This window comes from Musca autumnalis, unplaced genomic scaffold (assembly GCF_047663935.1).
Source record: "Musca autumnalis isolate F117 unplaced genomic scaffold, ASM4766393v1 scaffold_2, whole genome shotgun sequence".
In the NCBI taxonomy this organism is placed as follows: Eukaryota; Metazoa; Arthropoda; class Insecta; order Diptera; family Muscidae; genus Musca; species Musca autumnalis.
In genome coordinates, this window is record NW_027411755.1 from 183,488,719 (window position 1) to 183,515,533 (window position 26,815).

General features: G+C 41.1%; 1 protein-coding gene across 19 annotated transcripts in view; it reads left to right on the forward strand.

Annotated features, from left to right (window-relative positions):
* Positions 1–26,815, forward strand: part of Naprt (nicotinate phosphoribosyltransferase) — a 97,910-nt gene that overhangs the window by 44,549 nt on the left and 26,546 nt on the right. For all 19 annotated transcript variants that reach the window (XM_073965698.1, XM_073965692.1, XM_073965705.1 and 16 more), the window contains exons 3-5: positions 11,402–11,572; positions 21,141–21,351; positions 21,433–21,560. In XM_073965698.1, the coding sequence (XP_073821799.1) occupies positions 11,402–11,572; positions 21,141–21,351; positions 21,433–21,560 (510 nt within the window). The remainder of the gene's footprint in view (positions 1–11,401; positions 11,573–21,140; positions 21,352–21,432; positions 21,561–26,815) is intronic.

Below are 26,815 nucleotides of genomic sequence, written 5' to 3' on the forward strand. Positions count from 1 at the left end.
TCTTTGCCCGAAACCACCTTATCATCCATCGCACCAACCAATTTAGAATTGTTTTCACTTTCCATTATTTTTTGGCGGCAAATTCTGTTTTATTTTTGAATTAATAGTTCATCTATTTTTATTGTTGGTAAAGTGTTTGTTGTTTGTTTTGCTCTTTTTTGAAAAGTCATTAAACAAATAATGTTGTTGTTGACGATAAGAAATTTTTTTTCGAACGACATACACAATCTGTAATTGTTTACCCTGTAGGATACTTGAGATAAAAACATAACACAAAGTGCAATAATATTGATATTAACAACAACAACAGCAATATGAAGAGCATAGGTGAGAGACCTCTTGTCGTTCGGTAAACATTTTGATAAGCGGTGACATTTATTTATAACGATTAAATCATTTGCTAATTGAAACAATCCATTCATTCAAGATTTCGTTATCGCCCAGAGAATATTCGGTGTTCGGTGTTCTTTCTAAAGTCCAGGTATTCTAGATAGCGAAGTACTTGATACAAAAAGCTATGGGGGGTGGGGAGCGAACTTTGGACTTTAAGGGGATCTTAAAAAAACAGCCTCTCTCTTTCAGAAATGGTCTATAGAAGCAGCCTCTCTTTCAGAAAGGGTCTATAGAAGCCCCCTTTCATTCAGAAATGGTCTATAGGAGCTCCCTCTCTTTCAGAAAGGGACCATAAACTTTCTGATATGCGCTAAGGAACAGAATCCATAGTAGGAGTTAGAGCATTACCCTTGCGGTGTTCCACTGCTATAAGTTTTCCTCACGGAACCCACACCTATGTGCGAAATCCGTTTAACCAGAACTAAGTACGATAGAAATGGATGGAAGGTCTACTTTATGGAAAGCCACCGAAAGAAAGCCCGCCAAAGCAAAACCTAAACCTGTGCAACAACCTCATGTACTGGCTAGTCCTTCTTGTACGCCAGTAAGAATTGAGGCGGTAAAGCCAACCCGATCTTAGTCGCGCCAAAACAACTCTCTCTTGTTCGGGAAGCTCTTGTTGATCCGCTGCTACAACGAATAGTGGGTGACCAACGGAGACGGTATTCATTCCATAAGTTCTTGTAGCCTCGGCGAATGCATCAGTATAAATATCTCTAAAACATGCCCGATAAAGCTGTTGATCTAGAGGTTCTCTTACGTACCTTTGGACTTACCTCTAGATCATGAATATCTTTTCTGACATGCCTGTGTTTGCAAGTACTTTCATGGCGTATCTCTTACGTCGGCAAAACACAATGACGCCGCGCGTAGCTTGCAACAGACCGACTTATCGCATTGTATGTAGTTAATAAGGTTTCTTTATCCGATCCCCTAATGCTACCGGCTATGGACTTGTGGACCTTGTTCCTACTTAACATCATAATGCAGATAGCTGTGACATGCACATCTTGCGATAGTTAGTGGTCGGAATTCTGCATCCGTCGACCATTCCATTCGGCTCAGTGGAAGTAGTTTTAGCTGTGAACATTTACATATTCCTCGCATGGAAAAGGTAGTAAGATCAGTCAAATACGAGTTCAGCCTTTCATAAGTGACATTAGGGAATGATAGGGTGGAATATAGGAGAGGTAGATGTTAAACATTTCCGATAGTTAGTGGTCGGAATTCTGCCTCCGTCGACCATTCCATTCGGCTTAGTGGACGTAGTTTTAGCGGTGGATATTTTCATAATCCTCGCATGGAAAAAGTAGTAAGATCAGTCAAATACGAGTTCAGCCTTTTTCAAGTGACATTAGGGAATGATAGGGTGGAATACAGGAGAGGTAGAGGTTAAACTGTTCCGGAGGTATAACACCACCTTCCTGTTTCATTATACGGTGCTTGTACATCTGGTCCCTAATTCCACGTACGACTGACGTCCGCACATATAATTGATTACTTTTCAAACTTGGCCGGATCAATGTTGTCAAACAGCGTGGAGCGCCACCAACACTGCCCTATCGCACGGCTTGCTCTGGTTAGATCTCGACTAATATATTCAATTCCCGGCTCATGCATGTTTCGGCATTATCGTGGAGATTTCATCAGGGAATCAGTCAGCGTGATGTCGCTAAACGTGACGTCCTATCTTCTTTCATGCCAGGTTTCGAGAGTGGGTAAAGTCACACAATTTACTTATTCCGGGTCCAATGTTGCAACTCTTCAGTGGATTTAGCCACTTCTTTAACTTCTGATCACCGACCACCCTGGAGACTTCGCTCATATCAATGAGTGCACCCCGATTCAATGATATGGGACCTACTGTTTATCGCCAAGTCCGAACGGCGTGTCTTACGACACCACTTGTAGAGAAGTTTTACACGACTTGAAATACTCAGGAAATGTAGCCAACATTACTGAGGGGTATTTTGCCACCGTTGGAAATTTGATGTTGCCTGGCCTGGGAAGGAATCGAACCGCAGACCTTCTGAGTGCAAGGGGGTTGTGCATACCATTGCACCACGGTGGTACCCAACATTCCACCCTGTTGACATTCCATTTTTCCTCCTCCGAATCCAGAGCAGTCGCTTGCCGGGACAAGGGTGTTGTGTGGTTCCGGATCAATCGGATACAAAGAACCGGTTAAGTTGTGGTCTCAGCCACCTGCTTTTGCCCATGAAAACCCGTATTAGACCTTGATATTCGCTTCTAATATAGTTTTAGGCTGACACCATCCAACATTGTATAACGACTGATTTTGTCTTGGGCTAAGGTAAGCTCAGCGACTGCCAGGGTTAACCTAAGGACCCACAAACCTTAAGTAAAAACACGAGTGTTTACATTTTCATTATGTTGGATATGCGAACAATATGTGTGAGGAATATGGATGAGATAAGCTCGATGGTAGCCGGGTTGTTGTTGTCGACTCGATGTCAATCGTGTATGTTTGCGTCGGCTCTGATATATTCGGATGCTGTCGGCTATTCGGGCGTTGATGTACATGCCTGTACGTTGTCGTAACAACAGAGAATAACAAATCCAAATGAGAGCCATTCAGCCGTTGTTTAACAAAGGGACATTACTCTCCCAACAATTCTCTCTCATTTAGTTTGGACATCAATGTATTCGGGTGACTGTCAACTGGGCAGTCGTCGGGTGTATGGCTGGGCTCTGTGATGTTCGGATTGTAGTCAGCTCGTTGACAATCGTCGTGTGTGTTGCTTGGCTCTGTAGTATTCGGATTAATGTCGGCTCATTGACAATCGTCGGGAATGTGGCTCGGCTTTGTGGCATTCCGGTTGCTGTCGGCTCGTTGGGTATGTGGCTCGGCTCTGTGGTGTTCGGGTTGCTGTCGGTTCGTTAGCAATCGTCGGGTATGCGGCTCGGTTCTGTCGTATTCGGGTTGTTGTCGGCAGTCGTCGGATGTGTGAATCGGCTCGGGTTGCTGTGGGGGAAAGAGGTCGTTTAATATTTAGGAGCTGGCTATGAGCGTTGAGCTGGCTATAAGCGTTGAGCTGGCTATAAGCGTTGAGCTGGCTATGAGCGTTGAGCTTGCTAGAGCTTGGAGCTTGCTAAGAGCTTGGAGCTTACTAAGAGCTTGGAGCTTGCTAGAGCTTGGAGATTGCTAAGAGCTTGGAGCTTGCTAAGAATCTGGAGCTTGCTAATAGACTTGGAGCCTGCCAAGAGGCTTGGAGCTTGCCAAGAGCTTGAGCTTGCTAAGAGACTGGAGCTTGCTAAGAGACTTGGAGCTTGCTAGGAGCGTGTTCGAATCGTAGCTAACGAGTAACGAAACTGCGGACGAACCACACGACTTGTCGTACTTTGTCGGCTGGTGATCGACCATTTGGGTGAATGAAACCAGAATACATATTCGGGTGGTTGCACGATGTGAATTATTATTGAATGGAATTGTTGTTGACTGCACTGAACCCAACATATGCTATACTATGGATGATAGGCCACTATTGAGTATGGGGTAAGTTTGATATAATGGAAATATTAAGGTGGAATGGATATCAATGCGGATCGAATGAGTTGTAAGAATTGTATGAAACGGTCACGTTACAATTGGTAAGGGGAATGGTTTCATTTTGCTCGTGTTTCTTAAAGGAACTAGCACGGTATTTGATGGGTTCATCCCAAGACCGTTGTTGTGTGTCCATTTCGATAGTTTCACTAGATCTCCTTGCATAAGTTCCGACAGAGCTTGTGGAACTTTCTCCTAATCATGATAACTATATCATCAGCATATGCGATGGTTTAATTCGTGGGGTTCTTTATTTAATCTTCATCATAATTTACTCTATTCATCGTATTATCCATTGCATAAAATTATCATGAATCTTAAATTATCATGTTTTCGTATATGAATGATTTATTTGCATTCAAGTTTAACGGTCACAACAAAACTCCTAGTGGTAGAAGTATAAATTAAATACGCATGTAAATTAAGCAGAGCCCCTAGCGGTACATAGTGGTACTGGAGTGATGTTTGCATGTTCCTGGCATGTGGTGACAGTTCAAGTGATCGTCGTCGATTGACAGTTGACCTGGCGATATCGTATAAAAGGAGGTGACTTTCACATACTCGTGACAGTCGTTTGTTGACGATTGTCGAGTTAAGGTGGTTGGTTAGAAGAAACGGTGCGCAACCTTGGTTGAATTGAGTCGAAGTATTCTAAACAATATTCCTTGGCTCATAGTGGGAACTGAACCACGGCGACGGGTGGGTGTGTAGCAATACACACTATTCTCTAGCTGTGCGACGCTACTGAACAACGGCGACGGGTGGGTGTGTAGCAATACACACTATTCTCCATCTGTGCGACGCGACTGAACCACGGCGACGGGTGGGTGTATAGCGATATGCACTATTCTCTAGCTGTGTTGACGCTACTGTACTACGGCGACGGGTGGGTGTATAGCGATATACACTATTCTCTAGCTGTGTTGACGCGACTGAACAACGAGTGGGTGTATAGCGATATACACTATTCTCTAGCTGTGTTGACGCTACTGTACTACGGCGACGGGTGAGTGTATAGCGATATGCACTATTCTCTAGCTGTGTTGACGCTACTGTACTACGGCGACGGGTGGGTGTATAGCGATATACACTATTCTCTAGCTGTGTTGACGCGACTGAACAACGAGTGGGTGTATAGCGATATACACTATTCTCTAGCTGTGTTGACGCTACTGTACTACGGCGACGGGTGAGTGTATGACAATATTCACTATTCTCTAGCTGTGCGGACGGAATACTAGACTGAACGTGCATACTCATCGGGCCGCCATCTTATCAAGCCGCTGCCACCATTATTCGTCGATATTCATCGGGCCGCCGCATTGTCAAGCCGCTGCCACTATAACTACCAGTCATCCAACGTTCAACCCCGTATTCCTCATCGATCTTCCTGATCCTGGCATTTCAATACAATTCCCACAAATACTTCGTCGTCGTGTATTGTCCTGAGAATTGGATTATGTTTTATGTGTAGTGATAAGAGTTTTTATTAAACAAATTGTTTATAACGTTTTATGAAAAAGATTGAGCTTCTCTCCTTCATGTCCCCAAATCAAATTTAATTTCTTGTGACGACCCTGGCCCCCCGCTGAACCTACCCCAGCTCCAAAGTGAAAACACGTCGTCACGATAAAACTGTCAATCTCATTCAGTACTGTTTCTACCTATTTAGACATGTTGGACATAACTTGTAAAGGTATTTGAAAGCTTGACTCTGATTTCAAAGTCCAACAACCTTTCTAGAGCTCTAATTGACTTGACTGCCCTACTTTCGGTATGTATGACAAGCACAGACAAGCTCTGAAAAATATTCTCGTGGAATCAATATGTCTGTCTGCATTGCAGATATCATAACATCTGGTCCAGGGGATTTACCAAATGTAAAGGTGTATATCGCGATTTCCTCCTTACCACTCAAGTTGCTTGTGGTATGATTGCGACCTGAAAAAACTTACATAAGAATCTACGATGATATCTTATTTACTTTATAATTACGTTGTAAGTTATATTCGACCGACAACATTGTTTGTTAGCTATCAACATCTCGGAGTACTCAAGAATGTTATCGCACGCACTTCACCGCTCATCAATCGTCCCGCACTGTCAATTGAAATGTGTTATAACAAATTCTTATAATTATTTAATGCCTGTGCACGTCAGATAAGTTCCACGTAAAGTGAACGGGGTTAAATAATAACCACACACCCAACCCCCACCTTAATTTACATTAGATATACTTCCGCATTGAGATCTTAATAGCGCCTCACATGAGCCATGCCAATGCATTTCAATTACTTTTGTTTCTCACATGAAATTGTAATAAAAGCGAAATTGCGAAATTACTCTCACTAATAAATAATAAAAAAATGCCCGTGAGCGTGATGTAGCCGACATATCCCGAGTATTTCTCAGCCATGTAAAACTTTTCTGCAAGTGGTGTGCTAAGGCACGGATTCAACGATAAAACGATGTCTCATATAATTTGGCGAAGATGAATCAGGTCGTTGTTGCCACTTAGGCGATGTTTGCTAGGCCATGTGTATTAGATGTCCTGAATTTAGGAGACTGCAATGATACTCTATTAAAACTTATGTATTTTACTTTGATAAAAATGGAATTTTATATGGGCCGTCCAATATGTATAAAAATAACTCATTGTTATTGTTTTAATGACATTGAGATAACGGTATCTCATATGTAAAAATAATAAAACGAAACATATAATTGTTTTTATTGCACAATTATGACCAGAAACTGGGGCAAAAGCTTATTATCGCAATAAAATTTGCATTGTTGTCAAAACTGTAAAATACATTGCAGAACAAGGCAATGTTTTTTTGTTTGTTTTGAAACAAAGAATCTGCAATAAACGGCTATAGGAGTAGAGGTTGATACTCTAAACCAATGTAACTAGACATGGTCTCCTCTTAATACTTTGTGGTTTTGTGATGAAAATAGAGAACATATCTACTCAGTTGTAACAAAAGTAGAATAAAAACAAGTAAAAACGGATCAGTCGGCTTTGCCGATAGAGGTATACCCTCAGCCTTTGTGAATTGAAACACTTTTTTCAAAAACGTGTATATTTACGGGGTTTTGACAATTTTAAGCGTATGAACCGACAAATATCGCATGTACTATTTTAGCTAATATTATCGATTTTTGTGCGGGAGGTACCGGAAGGAGTGGACCTACAAGCACCTCCTTTGAATTTCATCTAATATTCCAATAAATATTACGATATGCAAAGTGTGGATCAATTCAGTATTTGGTTCGGGAGTTGTCGTGCTCTCCAGCCACTACATGGTGCCATAGAGGTTTTTTACACTTTTAGGGTTGTTTTCTCAAGAAGTATGGACTTGCCCCTGAGAAAACTTTTACCGTCGTAACTGAGGCTTTGAATGAAAGTTGCTTCAACAAAAATCAAATTGATTCCATAGCTGTCCTTAAAGTGAACTTATCCAAAATATTGTTTGGGAGGCACCCGAAGGAGTGGACAAATGTATTCTATATTTGAACCTGATATATATTTGGTAGACATACTGGGATGGGTAAAACATGGACCAAAGCGGTCACTACCATCAAGAGTTATCATGCGCAGAACTTTTCCGAACATTTTTGCACTCTTGGGGGGAGGTACCTGAAGGAGTAGACTGATATGGCTTATCTTCGAACTTTAACTAAGTTTGGACAAAATATAACGAAGGCCAAATTTTAGACCCATCGGCAGATTCGTTCAAGAGTTATCTTGCGCTCCAACCACTACACACGGTATCATAGGGGCTTTTTCGTAACTTTCTGGCTATTTTCTCAGGAAGGATGGACTTGCCCCTGATGAAGCTTGTACTGTCGTATAAAGAACAGTGAATAGAAGTTACTGCAACAAAAATCAAAGCGATTCGTGAACAGGTCCTAAACTGAACTTTTCCGAAATGTTGTGTGGGAGGTACCGAAGATATGGACCAATTGAGTCCATATTGGAACCTCATCTAAGTCTGGTAGAAATTTCACGATGTGTTAAGTATTGACCAAATTAGTTACTTCCTTCCAGAGTTATCCGTCATTTTCCTTGCCTCAGACCAGATTCCTATCATCGTCTTCGTCCTGGTCGAATACCCGCAATTATATCAAATTTTCCAGTAGAGGCGAAAATGATCGTGATGGGATTCGTCGTACGATACCCTGAGGATCCGAGAGTTAAGCGAGCATTAGTAAGAAAGCGAGCAACGGTTAAATCCCTCTCAAATCCGAGAAACAAAGGTGATAGAATGGCTGTTGACTTCAACTGCGTGTCAGATTCGGAGAGGTGGGCGTTTTTTTTATTATTTTTATTAGCCGATTAATCGAGATACTACCACCATTTAAATGCTTAATCAACTGTATGAAGCCGGAGTTTAGTATTTGACAGATGTTCTCAATTTGTCCTTAGTCACCCATTATTGTACGTACCAGAAACCAGAAAAAAAGTTGACCGCGTGGTCTTTCTACTGAACCCAGGGAATGATGCAAGCAGAGGCGAATGCTCCTGTCGCCAGTAGCGTAGAATCTTCGCTACTACACTACACCTGCCCATTATGAAAAGCTGTTTCCCAACTTGCTGAAAAGCGGCATGGATTCCAACAAATGAACATCATTACACGCCATATCCACACATAACAGTCGAGAAAAGGCCGCACGACCGAACAGTCATGGTGGCTCTAGACCAGGGACGAGCTTCTTTGCTTAGATCGTATAGTGAGGGCGCCCACTGAGTTGTTTTTGCCTTTGCTTCTCTCTCACGTACAGTGTAAATGAATGAAAACAAACAAAAATATAATGTGGTTGTTGCTTTTTTCACTCATACGTTCATACACGTCTTCGCTTTGGTTGTATTTCTGTGGTCATCGCTGCTCTAGACCTATTAAAGCAGTCGATATTGTCAATTAAGCCAAGCTGTTCGAGAATATAGAGAAGACCTTCCTCCAGTCCCTCCACCAGTCGTTGGTGGAATGGAGAAAAAAGAAATAGAAGACCCGTAGAGTGAAACTGGGAATTCCCCAAGGCACTGTGATATCTCTGGATGTGTTTAACTTCTATCTTTCTCAAATTCCATACCCTGCAGAAGTCATAGAGATACAAATGTATGCGTATGATTGTACGATCTTGGCGTTGGGTCCTATCATCCATCACATACTCGAATGTGTTGGGTTAAATATGTACATAACTGACTTTGTTTAGCTTTGTCTCTGAAAATATCTGCCGCTGAATCTACTGGTACACTGTTCACCACCTAGACGGTTTAAATGAGATTGCCCCTGTTCATACCCAGCAAAATTTGAAGGAAGGGGTTCCATGCGATGACGTGATTTCATGGAATCTTCTGCGTTGGTTCAAACGAAGTCGTTAAAGATCCGAAATCATCCATGAAGATGCTAAAAAGATGACATGCCAGATCACGTGCACCCATGATTCTTTGGCATCGAACATTTTGCTGGGTATTGGTCGATGAGGTCCTGATTTCGGCTATTAACTAACTACCCACGGCTATTTGTGACAAGATCAGAAGTAGGAAAAAATTCCTCAATTCGTATGGCGGCAGCAGTTTTGGATGCTGGCAAAGACGTTTTGTTGACCTCTTATAAAACAATAGACCAGTCTGTTGTAATCTTTGCTGAGTCAGTGGAAGGATATTAAAATTCGCAACAATACAACGCTGCGGACTGCAAAAGGGTGTCTCACCATGACACCAGTAGTCATGTGGAGGTGAAAATTTAACGAGTGTATCAGCAAAACAAGGTACCAGGGTTTTAGGTGTTATTACCGAGAGCATCCCTGCCACAATCTTGTGAATAGGTTTTCCCCATCAGCCACGTCAAAAGAGTTCTTCATGATCTAAATGGAGTGGTCAAAAGGTACAGACGATAACCACTAGATCTGAGCGATAGTATGCACACTGAGGCATTTGAACAGGCAGTTACTTCAAAGGGGTGGGGTGAGTTTCGTACTCGGAGCCCATCCCAGCCGGAGAACACCAGCTTCTCACGGTGCTTTTGAAACAAATTTAAATGGAAGGTGCTTGCACCTGGGAAGTTTTTGCAGATTCTGAAACTACAATGTTCATAGATGAGAAAAATCAAAAAAAAAAAAAAGTTGGCAAAGCGCTTTTTAAATGAATCGCGAAGTCCTATCAGAATGGGACTAGCGAAAATGTTGTAGCTATCAAAATTCTTTACAAGATTTACCTTTATGGTATTTTCGTAGGTTTTACCATTATTGAAATATAGAAGTTCAAATTGGGACAATACACCGACTGTATCGCCCCCTTATGAAACAATGTCATGAAGGGTGCGCGTTAACTAACTTTTAATTAAAACCGCTTACACAGGGAAAGTTTTTGTGAATTCTGAAACAAGAAAAATTGTGATTTTAAGTGATTTTTAAATAAATCGCGGTCAAAATTGGCATTTTAGGTGTTTTTTTAGGTTTTCACGAAGTCCTATCGAAATGGTGCTAAAGAAAATGTTGTAGCTGTGACCTTTATGATTTGTTCCATGTATATCATATATACCATTATTGAGATGAAGATGCTCATGTTACATTTTTAGGTTTTTTGTTAGAGTTTCGCGATTGTGCATTAAAGGGGGCAAATCCATACTTCTTGAGAAAACAGCCTGAAAGGCGTAAAATCCCCTATTGCACCATACTAGTCAACCGATTGGGCATTCGTCATATTTTGTCCAAACTTCAGTTTCAGTTGAGTTCAGCATTTGTGTCTTAGTGCAGTATAGGGTATGTTCGAAGATCTTTCGACAATGTATACAGACGCTGTTCGATGTGGTCCTGTTTACAGCGATATTATATTTTCCGTGGATGACCCACTGAAATGAAAAAAAAAAAAAAAAAAAAAAACATTCAGCTGAGCCCGGCTGGGATTCGAACCTGGGTCGTCGCCAACTAACAGACAATGTTGCTGACGTCTTAGCGTTCTAAACCACAATCCACTTAAAAAATCTTTCGATTTGAAAGACATATATACAGTCTACGATGGAAAAAAGCTATCGACTGTAATATGAATGTAACATTGAAAAAATTGATTTCTGGAATAGAAGGGGGACAAATGAGTCGTCTTTGGAAATAAAAAGCTGCAATTTGAACTTCACAAATGCAAAATTTGCAATCTTGGATGTATAAATAGGAGCTCCAAATGGCGAAAATTGTCTAGCAACAACAACACATTAATATGCCTGATGATGCTAGCCTAACCAGCTAACGAAACGATCGTCGCATAGTGGTTGATGTGTGTGTGTAGGACTTCGCTAGATATCAATTTTTCAATGTAATCTCCTTAGGTCATAAAAAAGCTCGATTAATTAAATTAATTAAATCTCACAAATAATGGCCTTCGCCCCTAAAAAGGCAAAAACTTTAAAAAATAACCATTCTTCTTATGTTCCATTTCAGATTTATATCAAATTACAATGGCCTATGCATATTGGAAATCGGGAAAAACCGACGATCATGCTGTGTTTGATTTATTTTTTCGTACAAATCCCTTCCACGGCGAATTTACCATCTTTGCCGGTCTGGATGAGTGTCTGAAATTTTTGGACAGTTTTCACTACAGCGATAGTGGTAAGTATTGAAAGAATTTTGAATTTTTGAAATTAATTTTGGATTTGAAGTTATGTAAATAGTTGAAGATTTATAGCAAGCCAATATTCATCCTATATAGAGGACGAAAAGAAATAACACAATTTTTTTATTGCTTTTTAAGAGGTCAACACGGTTTCTTTCTTTAAAAAGGTTCTGTAGAAGTACCCTTTCTTTCAAAAAGGGTCTATTAAAACAGAAAGGATTTACAGTAGCACCCTTTGCTTCAGAAAGAGTCTATAGTAGCACCCTTTGTTTCAGAATCAGTCTATAGTAACACCCTTTGTTTCAGAAAGGGTCTATTTCTTTCAGAAAAATGTCATTCTTTAAGAAAGCATCTATAGTAGCACCCTTTCTTTCGGAAGGATTCTACAATAGGACCCTTTTTTACGGAAAGGGTTTCTAGTAGCACCCTTTTTTACGGAAAGAGTCTACAGTAGCACCCTTTCGGAATGGGTCTATAGCAGCACCCTTTCGGAAAGGGTCTATAGTAGCACCCTTTCGGAAAGGGTCTGTAGTAGCACCCTTTCTTTCGAAAAGGGTCTGTAGTAGCACCCTTTCTTTCGGAAAGGGTCTATAGGAGCACCCTTTCTTCCGGAAAGGGTCTGTGGTAGCACCCTTTCTCTCGGAAAGGGTTTTTAGTAACACCCGTTCCGAAAGAAAGGGTTTTAGTAGCACCCTTTCCGAAAGAAAGGGTTTTTAGTAACACCCTTTCCGAAAGAAAGTGTTTTTAGTAACACCCTTTCCGAAAGAAAGGGTTTTTAGTAGCACCCTTTCCGAAAGAAAGGGTTTTTAGTAGCATCCTTTCCGAAAGAAAGGTTTTTAGTAGCACCCTTTCTTCCGGAAAGGGTCTGTAGTAGCACTCTTTCTTTCGGAAAGGGTCTATAGTAGCACCCTTTCTTCCGGAAAAAGTTTATAGTGGCACCCTTTCTTCCGGAAAGGGTCTGTAGTAGCACCCTTTCTTCCGGAAAGGGTCTGTAGTAGCACCCTTTCTTCCGGAAAGGGTCTGTAGTAGCACCCTTTCTTCCGGAAAGGGTCTGTAGTAGCACCCTTTCTTCCGGAAAAGGTCTGTAGTAGCTCCCTTTCTTCCGGAAAGGGTCTGTAGTAACACCATTTCTTCCGGAAAGGGTCTGTAGTAGCACCCTTTCTTTCGGAAAGGGTATATAGTAGCACCCTTTCTTTCGGAAAGAGTCTATAGAAGCACCCTTTCTTTCGGAAATGACCTGCAGTAGCACCCTTTCTTCCGGAAAGGGTCTATAGTAGCACCCTTTCTTCCGGAAAGGGTCTATAGTAGCACCCTTTCTTTCTGAAAGGGTCTATAGTAGCACCCTTTCTTTCTGAAAGGGTCTGTAGAAGCACCCTTTTTTTCTGAATGGGTCTATAGAAGCACCCTTTCTTTCTTTTGAAAAGGTCTATAGAAGCAACCTTTCTTTCTTTTGAAAGGGTTTATAGAAGCAACCTTTCTTTCTGAAAGGGTCTATAGAAGCTACCTTTCTTCCTGAAAGGGTCTATAGAAGCACTCTTTCTATCTGAAAGGGTCTATAGAAGCACCCTTTTTTTCTGAAAGGGTCTATAGAAGCACCCTTTCTTTCTGAAAGGGTGTATAGAAGCACCCTTTCTTTCAAAAAAGAGTCTGTAGAAGCTCCCTTTATTTCAGAAAGGGTCTATAGTAGCACCCTTTATTTCAGAAAGGGTCTATAGTAGCACCCTTTCTTTCTGAAAGGGTCTATAGAAGCACCCTTTCTTTCTGAAAGGGTCTATAGAAACACCCTTTCTTTCTGAAAGGGTCTATAGAAGCACCTTTTCTTTCTGAAAGGGTCTATAGAAGCACTCTTTCTTTCTGAAAGGGTCTATAGAAGCACCCTTTCTTTCTGAAAGGGTCTATAGAAGCACCCTTTCTTTCTGAAATGGTCTATAGAAGCACCCTTTCTTTCTGCAAGGGTCTATAGAAGCACCCTTTCTTCCGGAAAGGGTCTGTAGTAGCACCCTTTCTTCCGGAAAGGGTCTATAGTAGACCCCCTTTCTTACGGAAAAGGTCTATAGTGGCACCCTTTCTTCCGGAAAAGGTCTATAGTGGCACCCTTTCTTCCGGAAAAGGTCTATAGTGGCACCCTTTCTTCCGGAAAGGGTCTGTAGTAGCACCCTTTCTTCCGGAAAGGGTCTGTAGTACCACCCTTTCTTCCGGAAAGGGTCTGTAATAGCACCCTTTCTTCCGGAAAAGGTCTGTAGTAGCTCCATTTCTTCCGGAAAGGGTCTGTAGTAGCACCCTTTCTTCCGGAAAGGGTCTGTAGTAGCACCCTTTCTTCCGGAAAGGGTCTGTAGTAGCACCCTTTCTTCCGGAAAGGGTATATAGTAGCACCCTTTCTTTCGGAAAGAGTCTATAGAAGCACCCTTTCTTTGAAAAAGAGTCTATAGAAGCACCCTTTCTTTCGGAAAAGACCTGCAGTAGCACCCTTTCTTTCGGAAAGGATCTGTAGTAGCACCCTTTCTTCCGGAAAGGGTCTGTAGTAGCACCCTTTCTTCCGGAAAGGGTCTATAGTAGCACCCTTTCTTCCGGAAAGGGTCTGTAGTAGCACCCTTTCTTCCGGAAGGGGTCTATAGTAGCACCCTTTCTTTCTGAAATGGTCTATAGAAGCACCCTTTCTTTCCGGAAGGGTCTATAGAAGCACCCTTTCTTTCTGAAAGGGTCTATAGAAGCACCCTTTCTTTCTGAAAGGATCTATAGAAACACCCTTTCTTTCTGAAAGGGTCTATAGAAGCACCTTTTCTTTCTGAAAGGGTCTATAGAAGCACTCTTTCTTTCTGAAAGGGTCTATAGAAGCACCCTTTCTTTCTGAAAGGGTCTATAGAAGCACCCTTTCTTTCTGAAATGGTCTATAGAAGCACCCTTTCTTTCTGCAAGGGTCTATAGAAGCACCCTTTCTTCCGGAAAGGGTCTGTAGTAGCACCCTTTCTTCCGGAAAGGGTCTATAGTAGACCCCCTTTCTTCCGGAAAAGGTCTATAGTGGCACCCTTTCTTACGGAAAAGGTCTATAGTGGCACCCTTTCTTCCGGAAAAGGTCTATAGTGGCACCCTTTCTTCCGGAAAGGGTCTGTAGTAGCACCCTTTCTTCCGGAAAGGGTCTGTAGTACCACCCTTTCTTCCGGAAAGGGTCTGTAATAGCACCCTTTCTTCCGGAAAAGGTCTGTAGTAGCTCCATTTCTTCCGGAAAGGGTCTGTAGTAGCACCCTTTCTTCCGGAAAGGGTCTGTAGTAGCACCCTTTCTTTCTGAAAGGGTCTATAGAAGCACCCTTTCTTTCCGAAAGGGTCTATAGAAGCACCCTTTCTTTCTGAAAGGGTCTATAGAAGCACCCTTTCTTTCTGAAAAAGTCTATAGAAGCACCCTTTCTTTCTGAAAGGGTCTATAGAAGCACCCTTTCTTTCTGAAAGGGTCTATAGAAGCACCCTTTCTTTCTGAAATGGTCTATAGAAGCACCCTTTCTCTCGGAAAGGGTTTTTAGTAACACCCGTTCCGAAAGAAAGGGTTTTAGTAGCACCCTTTCCGAAAGAAAGGGTTTTTAGTAGCACCCTTTCTTCCGGAATGGGTCTGTAGTAGCACCCTTTCTTTCGGAAAGGGTCTATAGTAGCACCCTTTCTTCCGGAAAAGGTTTATAGTGGCACCCTTTCTTCCGGAAAGGGTCTGTAGTAGCACCCTTTCTTCCGGAAAGGGTCTGTAGTAGCACCCTTTCTTCCGGAAAGAGTCTATAGTAGCACCCTTTCTTTCGGAAAGGGTCTATAGTAGCACCCTTTCTTTCTGAAAGGGTCTATAGAAGCACCCTTTCTTCCTGAAAGGGTCTGTAGTAGCACCCTTTCTTCCGGAAAGGGTCTATAGTAGACCCCTTTCTTCCGGAAAAGGTCTATAGTGGCACCCTTTCTTCCGGAAGTCTGTAGTAGCACCCTTTCTTCCGGAAAAGGTCTGTAGTAGGTCCCTTTCTTCCGGAAAGGGTCTGTAGTAGCACCCTTTCTTCCGGAAAGGGTCTGTAGTAGCACCCTTTCTTCCGGAAAGGGTATATAGTAGCACCCTTTCTTTCGGAAAGAGTCTATAGAAGCACCCTTTCTTTGAAAAAGAGTCTATAGAAGCACACTTTCTTTCAAAAAGAGTCTATAGAAGCACCCTTTCTTTCGGAAAGGATCTGTAGTAGCACCCTTTCTTTCGGAAAGGATCTGTAGTAGCACCCTTTCTTCCGGAAAGGGTCTGTAGTAGCACCCTTTCTTCCGGAAAGGGTCTATAGTAGCACCCTTTCTTCCGGAAAGGGTCTATAGAAGCACCCTTTCTTTCCGAAAGGGTCTATAGAAGCACCCTTTCTTTCTGAAAGGGTCTATAGAAGCACCCTTTCTTTCTGAAAAAGTCTATAGAAGCACCCTTTCTTTCTGAAAGGGTCTATAGAAGCACCTTCTCTTTCTGAAAGGGTCTATAGAAGCACCCTTTCTTTCTGAAAGGGTCTATAGAAGCACCCTTTCTTTCTGAAATGGTCTATAGAAGCACCCTTTCTTTCTGAAAGGGTCTATAGAAGCACCCTTTCTTTCTGAAAGGGTCTATAGAAGAACCCTTTCTTTTTGAAAGGGTCTATAGAAGCACTCTTTCTTTCTGAAAGGGGTCTATAGAAGCACCCTTTCTTTCTGAAAGGGTCTACAGTAGCACCCTTTTTTCGGAAAGGGTCTATAGTAGCACCCTTTCTTTCATAAAGGGCCTATAGAAACTCCCTTTCTTTGTGAAAGGGTCTCTAGAAGCACCCTTTCTTTGTGAAAGGGTCTCTAGAAGCACCCTTTCTATCTGAAAGGGTCTATAGAAGCACCCTTTCTTTCTGAAAGGGTCTATAGAAGCACCCTTTTTATCTGAAAGGGTCTATAGAAGCACCCTTTCTTTCGGAATGGGTCTATAGAAGCACCCTTTCTTTCTGAAAGGGTCTATAGAAGCACAATTTCTTTCGGAAAGGGTTTTTAGTAGCACCCTTTCTTTCGGAAAAGGTCTACAGTAGCACACTTTCTTTCTGAAAGGGTCTATAGAAGCACCCTTTCTTTCTGAAAGGGTCTATAGAAGCACAATTTCTTTCGGAAAGGGTTTTTAGTAGCACCCTTTCTTTCGGAAAAGGTCTACAGTAGCACACTTCCTTTCTGAAAAGGTCTACAGTAGCACACTTTCTTTCTGAAAGGGTCTATAGAAGCACCCTTTCTTTCTGAAAGGGTCTATAGAAGCACCCTTTCTTTCTGAAATGGTCTATAGAAGCACCATTTCTTTCTGAAATGGTCTATAGAAGCACCATTTCTTTCTGAAAGGGTCTATAGAAGCACCCTTTCTTTCTGAAAGGGTCTATAGAAGCACCCTTTCTCTCTGAAAGGGTCTATAGAAGCACCCTTTCTTTCTGAAAGGGTCTATAGAAGTACCCTTTCTTTCTGAAAGCGTCTATAGAAGCACCCTTTCTTTCTGAAAGGGTCTATAGAAGCACCCTTTCTTTCTGAAAGGGTCTATAGAAGCACCCTTTCTTTCTGACAGGGTCTATAGAAGCACTCTTTCTTTCTGAAATTGTCTATAAAAGCACCCTTTCTTTCTGAAAGGGTCTATAGAAGCACCCTTTCTTTCTGAAAGGGTCTATAGAAGCACCCTTTCTTTCTGACAGGGTCTATAGAAGCACTCTTTCTTTCTGAAATTGTCTATAAAAGCACCCTTTCTTTCTGAAAGGGTCTATAGAAGCACCCTTTCTTTCTGAAAGGGCACTCTTTCTATCTGAAAGGGTCTATGGAAGCACCCTTTTTTTCTGAAAGGGTCTATAGAAGCACCCTTTCTTTCTGAAAGGGTGTATAGAAGCACCCTTTCTTTCTGAAAGGGTCTATAGAAGCACCCTTTCTTTCGGAAAGGATCTGTAGTAGCACCCTTTCTTTCGGAAAGGGTCTATTGTAGCGCACTGTAGTAGCACCCTTTCTTTCGGAAAGGGTCTATAGGAGCACCCTTTCTTCCGGAAAGGGTCTGTGGTAGCACCCTTTCTCTCGGAAAGGGTTTTCAGTAACACCCGTTCCGAAAGAAAGGGTTTTAGTAGCACCCTTTCCGAAAGAAAGGGTTTTAGTAGCACCCTTTCCGAAAGAAAGGGTTTTTAGTAACACCCTTTCCGAAAGAAAGGGTTTTTAGTAGCACCCTTTCCGAAAGAATGGGTTTTTAGTAGCACCCTTTCCTAAGGAAAGGGTTTTTAGTAGCACCCTTTCTTCCTGAAAGGGTCTGTAGTAGCACCCTTTCTTCCGGAAAGGGTCTATAGTAGACCCCTTTCTTCCGGAAAAGGTCTATAGTGGCACCCTTTCTTCCGGAAAGGGTCTGTAGTAGCACCCTTTCTTCCGGAAAAGGTCTGTAGTAGCTCCCTTTCTTCCGGAAAGGGTCTGTAGTAGCACCCTTTCTTCCGGAAAGGGTCTGTAGTAGCACCCTTTCTTCCGGAAAGGGTATATAGTAGCACCCTTTCTTTCGGAAAAAGTCTATAGAAGCACCCTTTCTTTGAAAAAGAGTCTATAGAAGCACACTTTCTTTCAAAAAGAGTCTATAGAAGCACCCTTTCTTTCGGAAAGGATCTGTAGTAGCACCCTTTCTTTCGGAAAGGATCTGTAGTAGCACTCTTTCTTCCGGAAAGGGTCTGTAGTAGCACCCTTTCTTCCGGAAAGGGTCTATAGTAGCACCCTTTCTTCCGGAAAGGGTCTATAGTAGCACCCTTTCTTCCGGAAAGGGTCTATAGTAGCACCCTTTCTTTCTGAAAGGGTCTATAGAAGCACCCTTTCTTTCCGAAAGGGTCTATAGAAGCACCCTTTCTTTCTGAAAGGGTCTATAGAAGCACCCTTTCTTTCTGAAAAAGTCTATAGAAGCACCCTTTCTTTCTGAAAGGGTCTATAGAAGCACCTTTTCTTTCTGAAAGGGTCTATAGAAGCACCCTTTCTTTCTGAAAGGGTCTATAGAAGCACCCTTTCTTTCTGAAATGGTCTATAGAAGCACCCTTTCTTTCTGAAAGGGTCTATAGAAGCACCCTTTCTTTCTGAAAGGGTCTATAGAAGAACCCTTTCTTTCTGAAAGGGTCTATAGAAGAACTCTTTCTTTCTGAAAGGGTCTATAGAAGAACCCTTTCTTTTTGAAAGGCTCTATAGAAGCACTCTTTCTTTCTGAAAGGGGTCTATAGAAGCACCCTTTCTTTCTGAAAGGGTCTACAGTAGCACCCTTTTTTCGGAAAGGGTCTATAGTAGCACCCTTTCTTTCATAAAGGGCCTATAGAAACTCCCTTTCTTTGTGAAAGGGTCTCTAGAAGCACCCTTTCTTTGTGAAAGGGTCTCTAGAAGCACCCTTTCTATCTGAAAGGGTCTATAGAAGCACCCTTTCTTTCTGAAAGGGTCTATAGAAGCACCCTTTTTATCTGAAAGGGTCTATAGAAGCACCCTTTCTTTCGGAAAGGGTCTATAGAAGCACCCTTTCTTTCTGAAAGGGTCTATAGAAGCACCCTTTCTTTCTGAAAGGGTCTATAGAAGCACCCTTTCTTTCTGAAAGGGTCTATAGAAGCACCCTTTCTTTCTGAAAGGGTCTATAGAAGCACCCTTTCTTTCTGAAAGGGTCTATAGAAGCACCCTTTCTTTCTATAGAATCCCCCTTTCTTTCTGAAAGGGTCTATAGAAGCACGCTTTCTTTCTGAAAGGGTCTATAGAAGCACGCTTTCTTTCTGAAAGGGTCTATAGAAGCACCCTTTCTTTCTGAAAGGGTCTATAGAAGCACCCTTTCTTTCTAAAAGGGTCTATAGAAGCACCCTTTCTTTCTGAAAGGGTCTATAGAAGCACCCTTTCTTTCTGAAAGGGTCTATAGAAGCACCCTTTCTTTCTGAAAGGGTCTATAGAAGCACCCTTTCTTTCTGAAAGGGTCTATAGAAGCACCGTTTCTTTGTGAAAGGGTCTATAGAAGCACCGTTTCTTTGTGAAAGGGTCTATAGAAGCACCCTTTTTATCTGAAAGGGTCTATAGAAGCACCCTTTCTTTCGGAAAGGGTCTATAGAAGCACCCTTTCTTTCTGAAAGGGTCTATAGAAGCACCCTTTCTTTCTGAAAGGGTCTATAGAAGCACCCTTTTTATCTGAAAGGGTCTATAGAAGCACCCTTTCTTTCGGAAAGGGTCTATAGAAGCACCCTTTCTTTCTGAAAGGGTCTATAGAAGCACCCTTTCTTTCTGAAAGGGTCTATAGAAGCACGCTTTCTTTCTGAAAGGGTCTATAGAAGCACCCTTTCTTTCTGAAAGGGTCTATAGAAGCACCCTTTCTTTCTAAAAGGGTCTATAGAAGCACCCTTTCTTTCTGAAAGGGTCTATAGAAGCACCCTTTCTTTCTGAAAGGGTCTATAGAAGCACCCTTTCTTTCTGAAAGGGTCTATAGAAGCACCCTTTCTTTCTGAAAGGGTCTATAGAAGCACCGTTTCTTTGTGAAAGGGTCTATAGAAGCACCGTTTCTTTGTGAAAGGGTCTATAGAAGCACCCTTTTTATCTGAAAGGGTCTATAGAAGCACCCTTTCTTTCGGAAAGGGTCTATAGAAGCACCCTTTCTTTCTGAAAGGGTCTATAGAAGCACCCTTTCTTTCTGAAAGGGTCTATAGAAGCACCCTTTTTATCTGAAAGGGTCTATAGAAGCACCCTTTCTTTCGGAAAGGGTCTATAGAAGCACCCTTTCTTTCTGAAAGGGTCTATAGAAGCACCCTTTCTTTCTGAAAGGGTCTATAGAAGCACGCTTTCTTTCTGAAAGGGTCTATAGAAGCACCCTTTCTTTCTGAAAGGGTCTATAGAAGCACCCTTTCTTTCTAAAAGGGTCTATAGAAGCACCCTTTCTTTCTGAAAGGGTCTATAGAAGCACCCTTTCTTTCTGAAAGGGTCTATAGAAGCACCCTTTCTTTCTGAAAGGGTCTATAGAAGCACCCTTTCTTTCTGAAAGGGTCTATAGAAGCACCGTTTCTTTGTGAAAGGGTCTATAGAAGCACCGTTTCTTTGTGAAAGGGTCTATAGAAGCACCCTTTCTTTCTGAAAGGGTCTATAGAAGCACCCTTTCTTTCTGAAAGGGTCTATAGAAGCAACCTTTCTTTAAAAAAATTTCATTCTTTCAGAAAGATTTACTATAGAAGGGTCTATAGAAGCATCATCTCTTTCAGAAAAGGTCGATACACGCTGGAAGAAAGAGCGCTGACCCTTTATGAAAGAAAGAGTGCTTCTGTCGACCATTTCTGAAACAAAGGTTGTCTTCCATAAAGCGGCCTAATATTCTTATATAAGAAAACAATAGAGGCCTTATTTTTCTACCTAAAGATGACCTAGCGATTTTCTTTATGTAGACAGAATACATTATCTATAAGAAGTGTTAATGGTCTTTTATTAAAAGACTTGATGGTGTTCCATAAGAAGACTTGTTGATCTTCCATAAAAAGACCTAGGGTCTTCTAAAAGAATGATAATGATTAATAATTTTCCATACGAAAAACATCTTCCTATTGACAACGTTTTTCCCTTCTTTCCTTCTTTCAGATATTGAATACCTAAAGCAAACCCTACCCGAAGGAACAGAAAATGATTTTTTCGATTATTTGGGAAATCTTACGGCCAAAGATGTTACCCTCTATGCCATAGATGAAGGTACAGTGGCATTTCCTCGTGTGCCGATTATTAAAATCGAAGGACCTTTGATTATTGTACAGCTGTTGGAAACAACGTTATTGACATTAGTTAACTATGCAAGGTTTGTGTTATTGAGCTGTCAATGTTTGTTATCCTTCATCTTTCTCACTATTCGTTTTTTGTTTCTACCTTTTCTTTACAGTTTAATGGCAACAAATGCTGCACGTTATCGCATGGTAGCCGGTAAACATGTAAACCTATTAGAATTTGGTTTAAGGCGAGCTCAAGGTCCTGATGGTGGTCTATCGGCATCGAAATATTCATATGTTGGTAAGTTTTCAAATCGATTGTAATTGATTTATAGTGTGGAATGTGGGTGGATGTGCTGGTGAGTTTTTATTGTTTTGTTTTTTTTTATTACCCTAATTCTCACGTGATTGAGTTTTGTTTTGGTGGGGGCTTTTGGTGTGATTTCGGCATGTGTCAGCGTGTTGGAACAAAAGAATGACAGCGCCATGTGTTAAATGTCACTTTCTTTGATTGATAAATAAGGTCATGATTATTTGTCATGGTGTTCCATGGGTTGGAAGTTTGAAGTCAGTTTCATTGCCAAAAAACACTTTGATTATCATACGATTATCATATCGACAATTATTTAGAAAAACATTTTAGTCAGCTGGGAACATCTACATTTAAGGAAAATCCATGGTAGTCCTTGATTACTTCTTTTTATTAAAGCTTAACGCTTTAATTGCGTTCACTTGAGGCGGAAAGATAGGAAATCCCCATGAATGTAACACCTTTAAAGTTAGAGTAGGGAAGAAGTGCTTTATTGATTTCTTCACCTCTGAAAGGCAATGTCATACTCCTCGCCACATGCTACCAATGAGAATAACAACAACAAAACAACTTTTTTTGTTTTATGAAATGATTTATAGAGCCGCAGCGATTAACGACAGATTGGCATGCATGCAACCAACTAACATTCCGTTATACAATTTGACAAAATTCCTTTTTAGAATGTTTGTTTCAAACTTCATAAAGTAAAATTTTGGTTTTTGAAAACTACCCCTTTCCTTAATGGACTCATGAAGTTCCAAAACAATATTTAAAATTTCAAAGAAATTTAAAACGTTTTTAAATTGTTGTTGGGGTATTTCCCCTCCATCATAGAAGTGGAGTTTGTTTTTAGGGAAGTTTCTCTTAGGTGTGGGTGTTTGATTGCCAAGCAACAACAACAACAAATAAAAAAAAACTTTTCTTTCAATATCCTCCTAGTTTAACACGTTTTTGCCATGAAAAAATGTTATATGCAAAATTTTGTTTGTTGTTTTTGTTGTTGAGGTGAGAGTTGAATTCCCCATGTGTTAAGTCGCCGTTTTACGTTTTTGTTTTGGTACCAACCAGTGTCAGGCTGCTTTATGTTATTGTTTCACTGGTTGACTGGCGGAGTGACTGTTTTTTTTGTTGTTCGTCTTTTCGATGATTTTTAATGATTGCGCAAATGTGTTCACTTTTTGAAATAACACATCGTAAATCATTGGCACCTTCTTTATAGCCGTAACCTGCCACCGCCACCTACCGAACAAACATCGGCATTTAGTTGAAATCATTATTTAGAAAACACAAAGGTTTGGGTTTTTGGAAATTCCCTTAAACAAAAATGTTTTAATATCTTTAAATTGGCCATAATTTTTAATGACAACTGCAAAGTTCTCATCAAAAACTTCTTTGCCAGTGGTAGAGGAACGCAATCAGCCGAACTTTATAATTGTGAAATGTATTCGTTGGTTTTTTGTAGTAGGATGTAATTATAACGTCAATTGTCAGGCCTACAAATGTAGGAACTTTGAAGGTGGAAAAAGAAATTGGGAACAATATTACAGGAAAGGGTCCTTAGAGGCACCCCTATCCTTTGGAAAGGGTTTTTAGAAGCACCCTTTACTTTGGAAAGGGTTTTTAGAAGCACCCTTTACTTTGGAAAGGGTTTTTGGAAGCACCCTTTACTTTGGAAAGGGTTTTTAGAAGCACATCTTTTTAGAAGCACATCTTTTTAAAAGCACCTTTTACTTTGGAAAGGGTCTTTAAAAGCACCCTTTACTTTGGAAAGGGTCTTTAGAAGCACCCTTTACTTTGGAAGGGGTCTTTAGAAGCACCCTTTACTTTGGAAAGGGTCTTTAAAAGCACCCTTTACTTTGGAAAGGGTCTTTAGAAGCACCCTTTACTTTGGAAAGGGTCTTTAGAAGCACCATTTACTTTGGAAAGGGTCTTTAGAAGCACCTTTTGCTTTGGAAAGGATCTTTAGAAGCACCCTTTACTTTGGAAAGGGGTTTTAAAAGCGCCCTTTACTTTGGAAAGGGTCTCTAAAAGCACGCTTTACTTTGGAAAGGGTCTTTAGAAGCACCCTTTACTTTGGAAAGGGTTTTTAGAAACATCCTTTACTTTGGAAAGGGTCTTTAGAAGCTCCCTTTACTTTGGAAAGTATTTTTAGAATTACCCTTTACTTTGGAAAGGGTCTTCAGAAGCACCCTTTTCTTTAGAAGCAACCTTTACTTTGGAAAGGGTCTTTAGAAGCAACCTTTACTTTGGAAGGGGTCTTAAGAAGCACCCTTCACTTTGGAAAGGGTCTTTAGAAGCACCCTTTAGTTTGGAAAGGGTCTTTAGAAGCACTCTTTAATTTGCAAATAGTCTTTAGAGGCACCATTTACTTTGCAAAGGGTCTTAAGAAGCACCCTTCACTTTAGAAAGTATTTTTAGAATTACCCTTTACTTTGGAAAGGGTCTTTAGAAGCTCCCTTTACTTTGGAAAGTATTTTTAGAATTACCCTTTACTTTGGAAAGGGTCTTCAGAAGCACCCTTTTCTTTAGAAGCAACCTTTACTTTGGAAAGGGTCTTTAGAAGCAACCTTTACTTTGGAAAGGGTCTCTAGAAGCACGCTTTACTTTGGAAAGGGTCTTTAGAAGCACCCTTTACTTTGGAAAGGGTTTTTAGAAACATCCTTTACTTTGGAAAGGGTCTTTAGAAGCTCCCTTTACTTTGGAAAGTATTTTTAGAATTACCCTTTACTTTGGAAAGGGTCTTCAGAAGCACCCTTTTCTCTAGAAGCAACCTTTACTTTGGAAAGGGTCTTTAGAAGCAACCTTTACTTTGGAAGGGGTCTTAAGAAGCACCCTTCACTTTGGAAAGGGTCTTTAGAAGCACCCTTTAGTTTGGAAAGGGTCTTTAGAAGCACTCTTTAATTTGCAAATAGTCTTTAGAGGCACCATTTACTTTGCAAAGGGTCTTAAGAAGCACCCTTCACTTTGGAAAGTATTTTTAGAATTACCCTTTACTTTGGAAAGGGTCTTTAGAAGCTCCCTTTACTTTGGAAAGTATTTTTAGAATTACCCTTTACTTTGGAAAGGGTCTTCAGAAGCACCCTTTTCTTTAGAAGCAACCTTTACTTTGGAAAGGGTCTTTAGAAGCAACCTTTACTTTGGAAGGGGTCTTAAGAAGCACCCTTCACTATGGAAAGGGTCTTTAGAGGCACCCTTTACTTTGGAAAGGGTCTTTAGAAGCACCCTTTACTTTGGAAAGGGTCTTTAGCAGCACCCTTTACTTTGGATTGGGTCTTTAGAAGCACCCTTTATTTTGCAAAGGGTCTTTGAAAGGACCCTTTACTTTGGATTGGGTCTTTAGAAGCACCCTTTATTTTGCAAAGGGTCTTTGAAAGGACCCTTTACTTTGGATAGGGTCTTTAGAGGCACTCTCTACTTTGGAAAGCGTCTTTGGAAGCACCTTTTACTTTGGAAAGGGTCTTTAGAAGCACCCTTTACTTTGGAGAGGGTCTTTAGAAGCACCCTTTACTTTGGAAAGGGTCTTTAGAAGCACCCTTTATTTTGCAAATGGTCTTTGGAAGCACCCTTTACTTTGGAAAGGGTCTTTAGAAGCGCCCTTTACTTTGGAAAGGGTCTTTGGAAGCACTCTTTACTTTGCAAAGGGTCTTTAGAAGCTCCCTTTACTTTGAAAAGGGTCTTTAGAAGCACCCTTTACTTTAGAAAGGGTCTTTAGAAGCACCCTTTACTTTGGAAAGGGTCTTTGGAAGCACCCTTTCTTTCTGAAAGGGTCATTAGAAGCACTCTTTACTTTGGAAAGGGTCTTTAGAAGCACCCTTAACTTTGGAAAGGGTCTTTAGAAGCACCCTTAACTTTGAAAAGGGTCTTTAGAAGCAACCTTTCCTTTGCAAAGGGTCTTTAGAAGCACTCTTTACTTTGGAAAAGGTCTTTAGAAGCACTCTTTACTTTGGATAGGGTCTTTTGAAGCACCCTTTACTTTAGAAAGGGTCTCTAGAAGCCGCCTTTTACTTTGGAAAAAGTCTTTAGAAACAACTTTTCTTTGAAAAGGGTGTTTAGATGCACCCTTTACTTTGAAAAGGGTCTTTAGAAGTGCCCTTTACTTTGGAAAGGGTTTTTAGAAGCACTCTTTACCTAGGAAGGGGTCTTTAGAAGCACCCTTTACTTTGCAAAGGGTCTTTAGAAGCCCCCTTTACTTTGGAAAGGGTATTTAGAAGCACCCTTTACTTTGGAAAGGGTCTTTAGAAGCACCTTTTACTTTGAAAATGGTGTTTAGAAGCAAGCTTTTCTTTGCAAAGCGTCTTTAGAAGCACTCTTTACTTTGGAAAAGGTCTTTAGAAGCACTCTTTACTTTGGATAGGGTCTTTTGAAGCACCCTTTACTTTAGAAAGGGTCTCTAGAAGCCTCCTTTACTTTGGAAAGGTTCTTTAGAAGCACCCTTGCCTTGGAAAAGTGTCTCTGGAAGAACGCTTGCCTTTGAAAAGGGTCTCTAGAGGCACCCTTTGATTGGAAAGGGTATTTAGAAGCACCCTTTGCTTTGGAAAGGGTCTTTAGAAGCACCCTTTGCTTTGGAAAGGGTCTTTAGAAGCACCCTTTACTTTGGAAAGAGTCTTTAGAAGCACCATTTACATTGGAAAGGGTCTTTAGAAGCACCCTTTACTTTGGAAAGGGTCTTAAGAAGCACCCTTTACTTTGGAAAGGGTCTTTAGAAGCACCCTTTACTTTGGAAAGGGTCTTTAGAAGCACCCTTTACTTTGGAAAGGGTCTTTAGAAGCACCCTTTACTTTGGAAAGGGTCTTTAGAAGCACCCTTTACTTTGGAAAGGGTCTTTAGAAGCACCCTTTACTTTGGAAAGGGTCTTTAGAAGCACCCTTTACTTTGGAAAGGGTCTTTAGAAGCACCCTTTACTTTGGAAAGGGTCTTTAGAAGCACCCTTTACTTTGGAAAGGGTCTTTAGAAGCACCCTTTACTTTGGAAAGGGTCTTTAGAAGCACCCTTTACTTTGGAAAGGGTCTTTAGAAGCACCCTTTACTTTGGAAAGGGTCTTTAGAAGCACCCTTTACTTTGGAAAGGGTCTTTAGAGGCACCCTTTACTTTGGAAAGGGTCTTTTGAAGCAATCTTTCCTTTGGAAAGGGTCTTTAGAAGCACCCTTTACTATAGAAAGGGTCTTTAGAAGCGCTCTTTACTTTGGAAAAAGTCTTTAGGAACAACCTTTCTTTGGAAAGGTTTAGAAGCACCCTTTACTATGGAA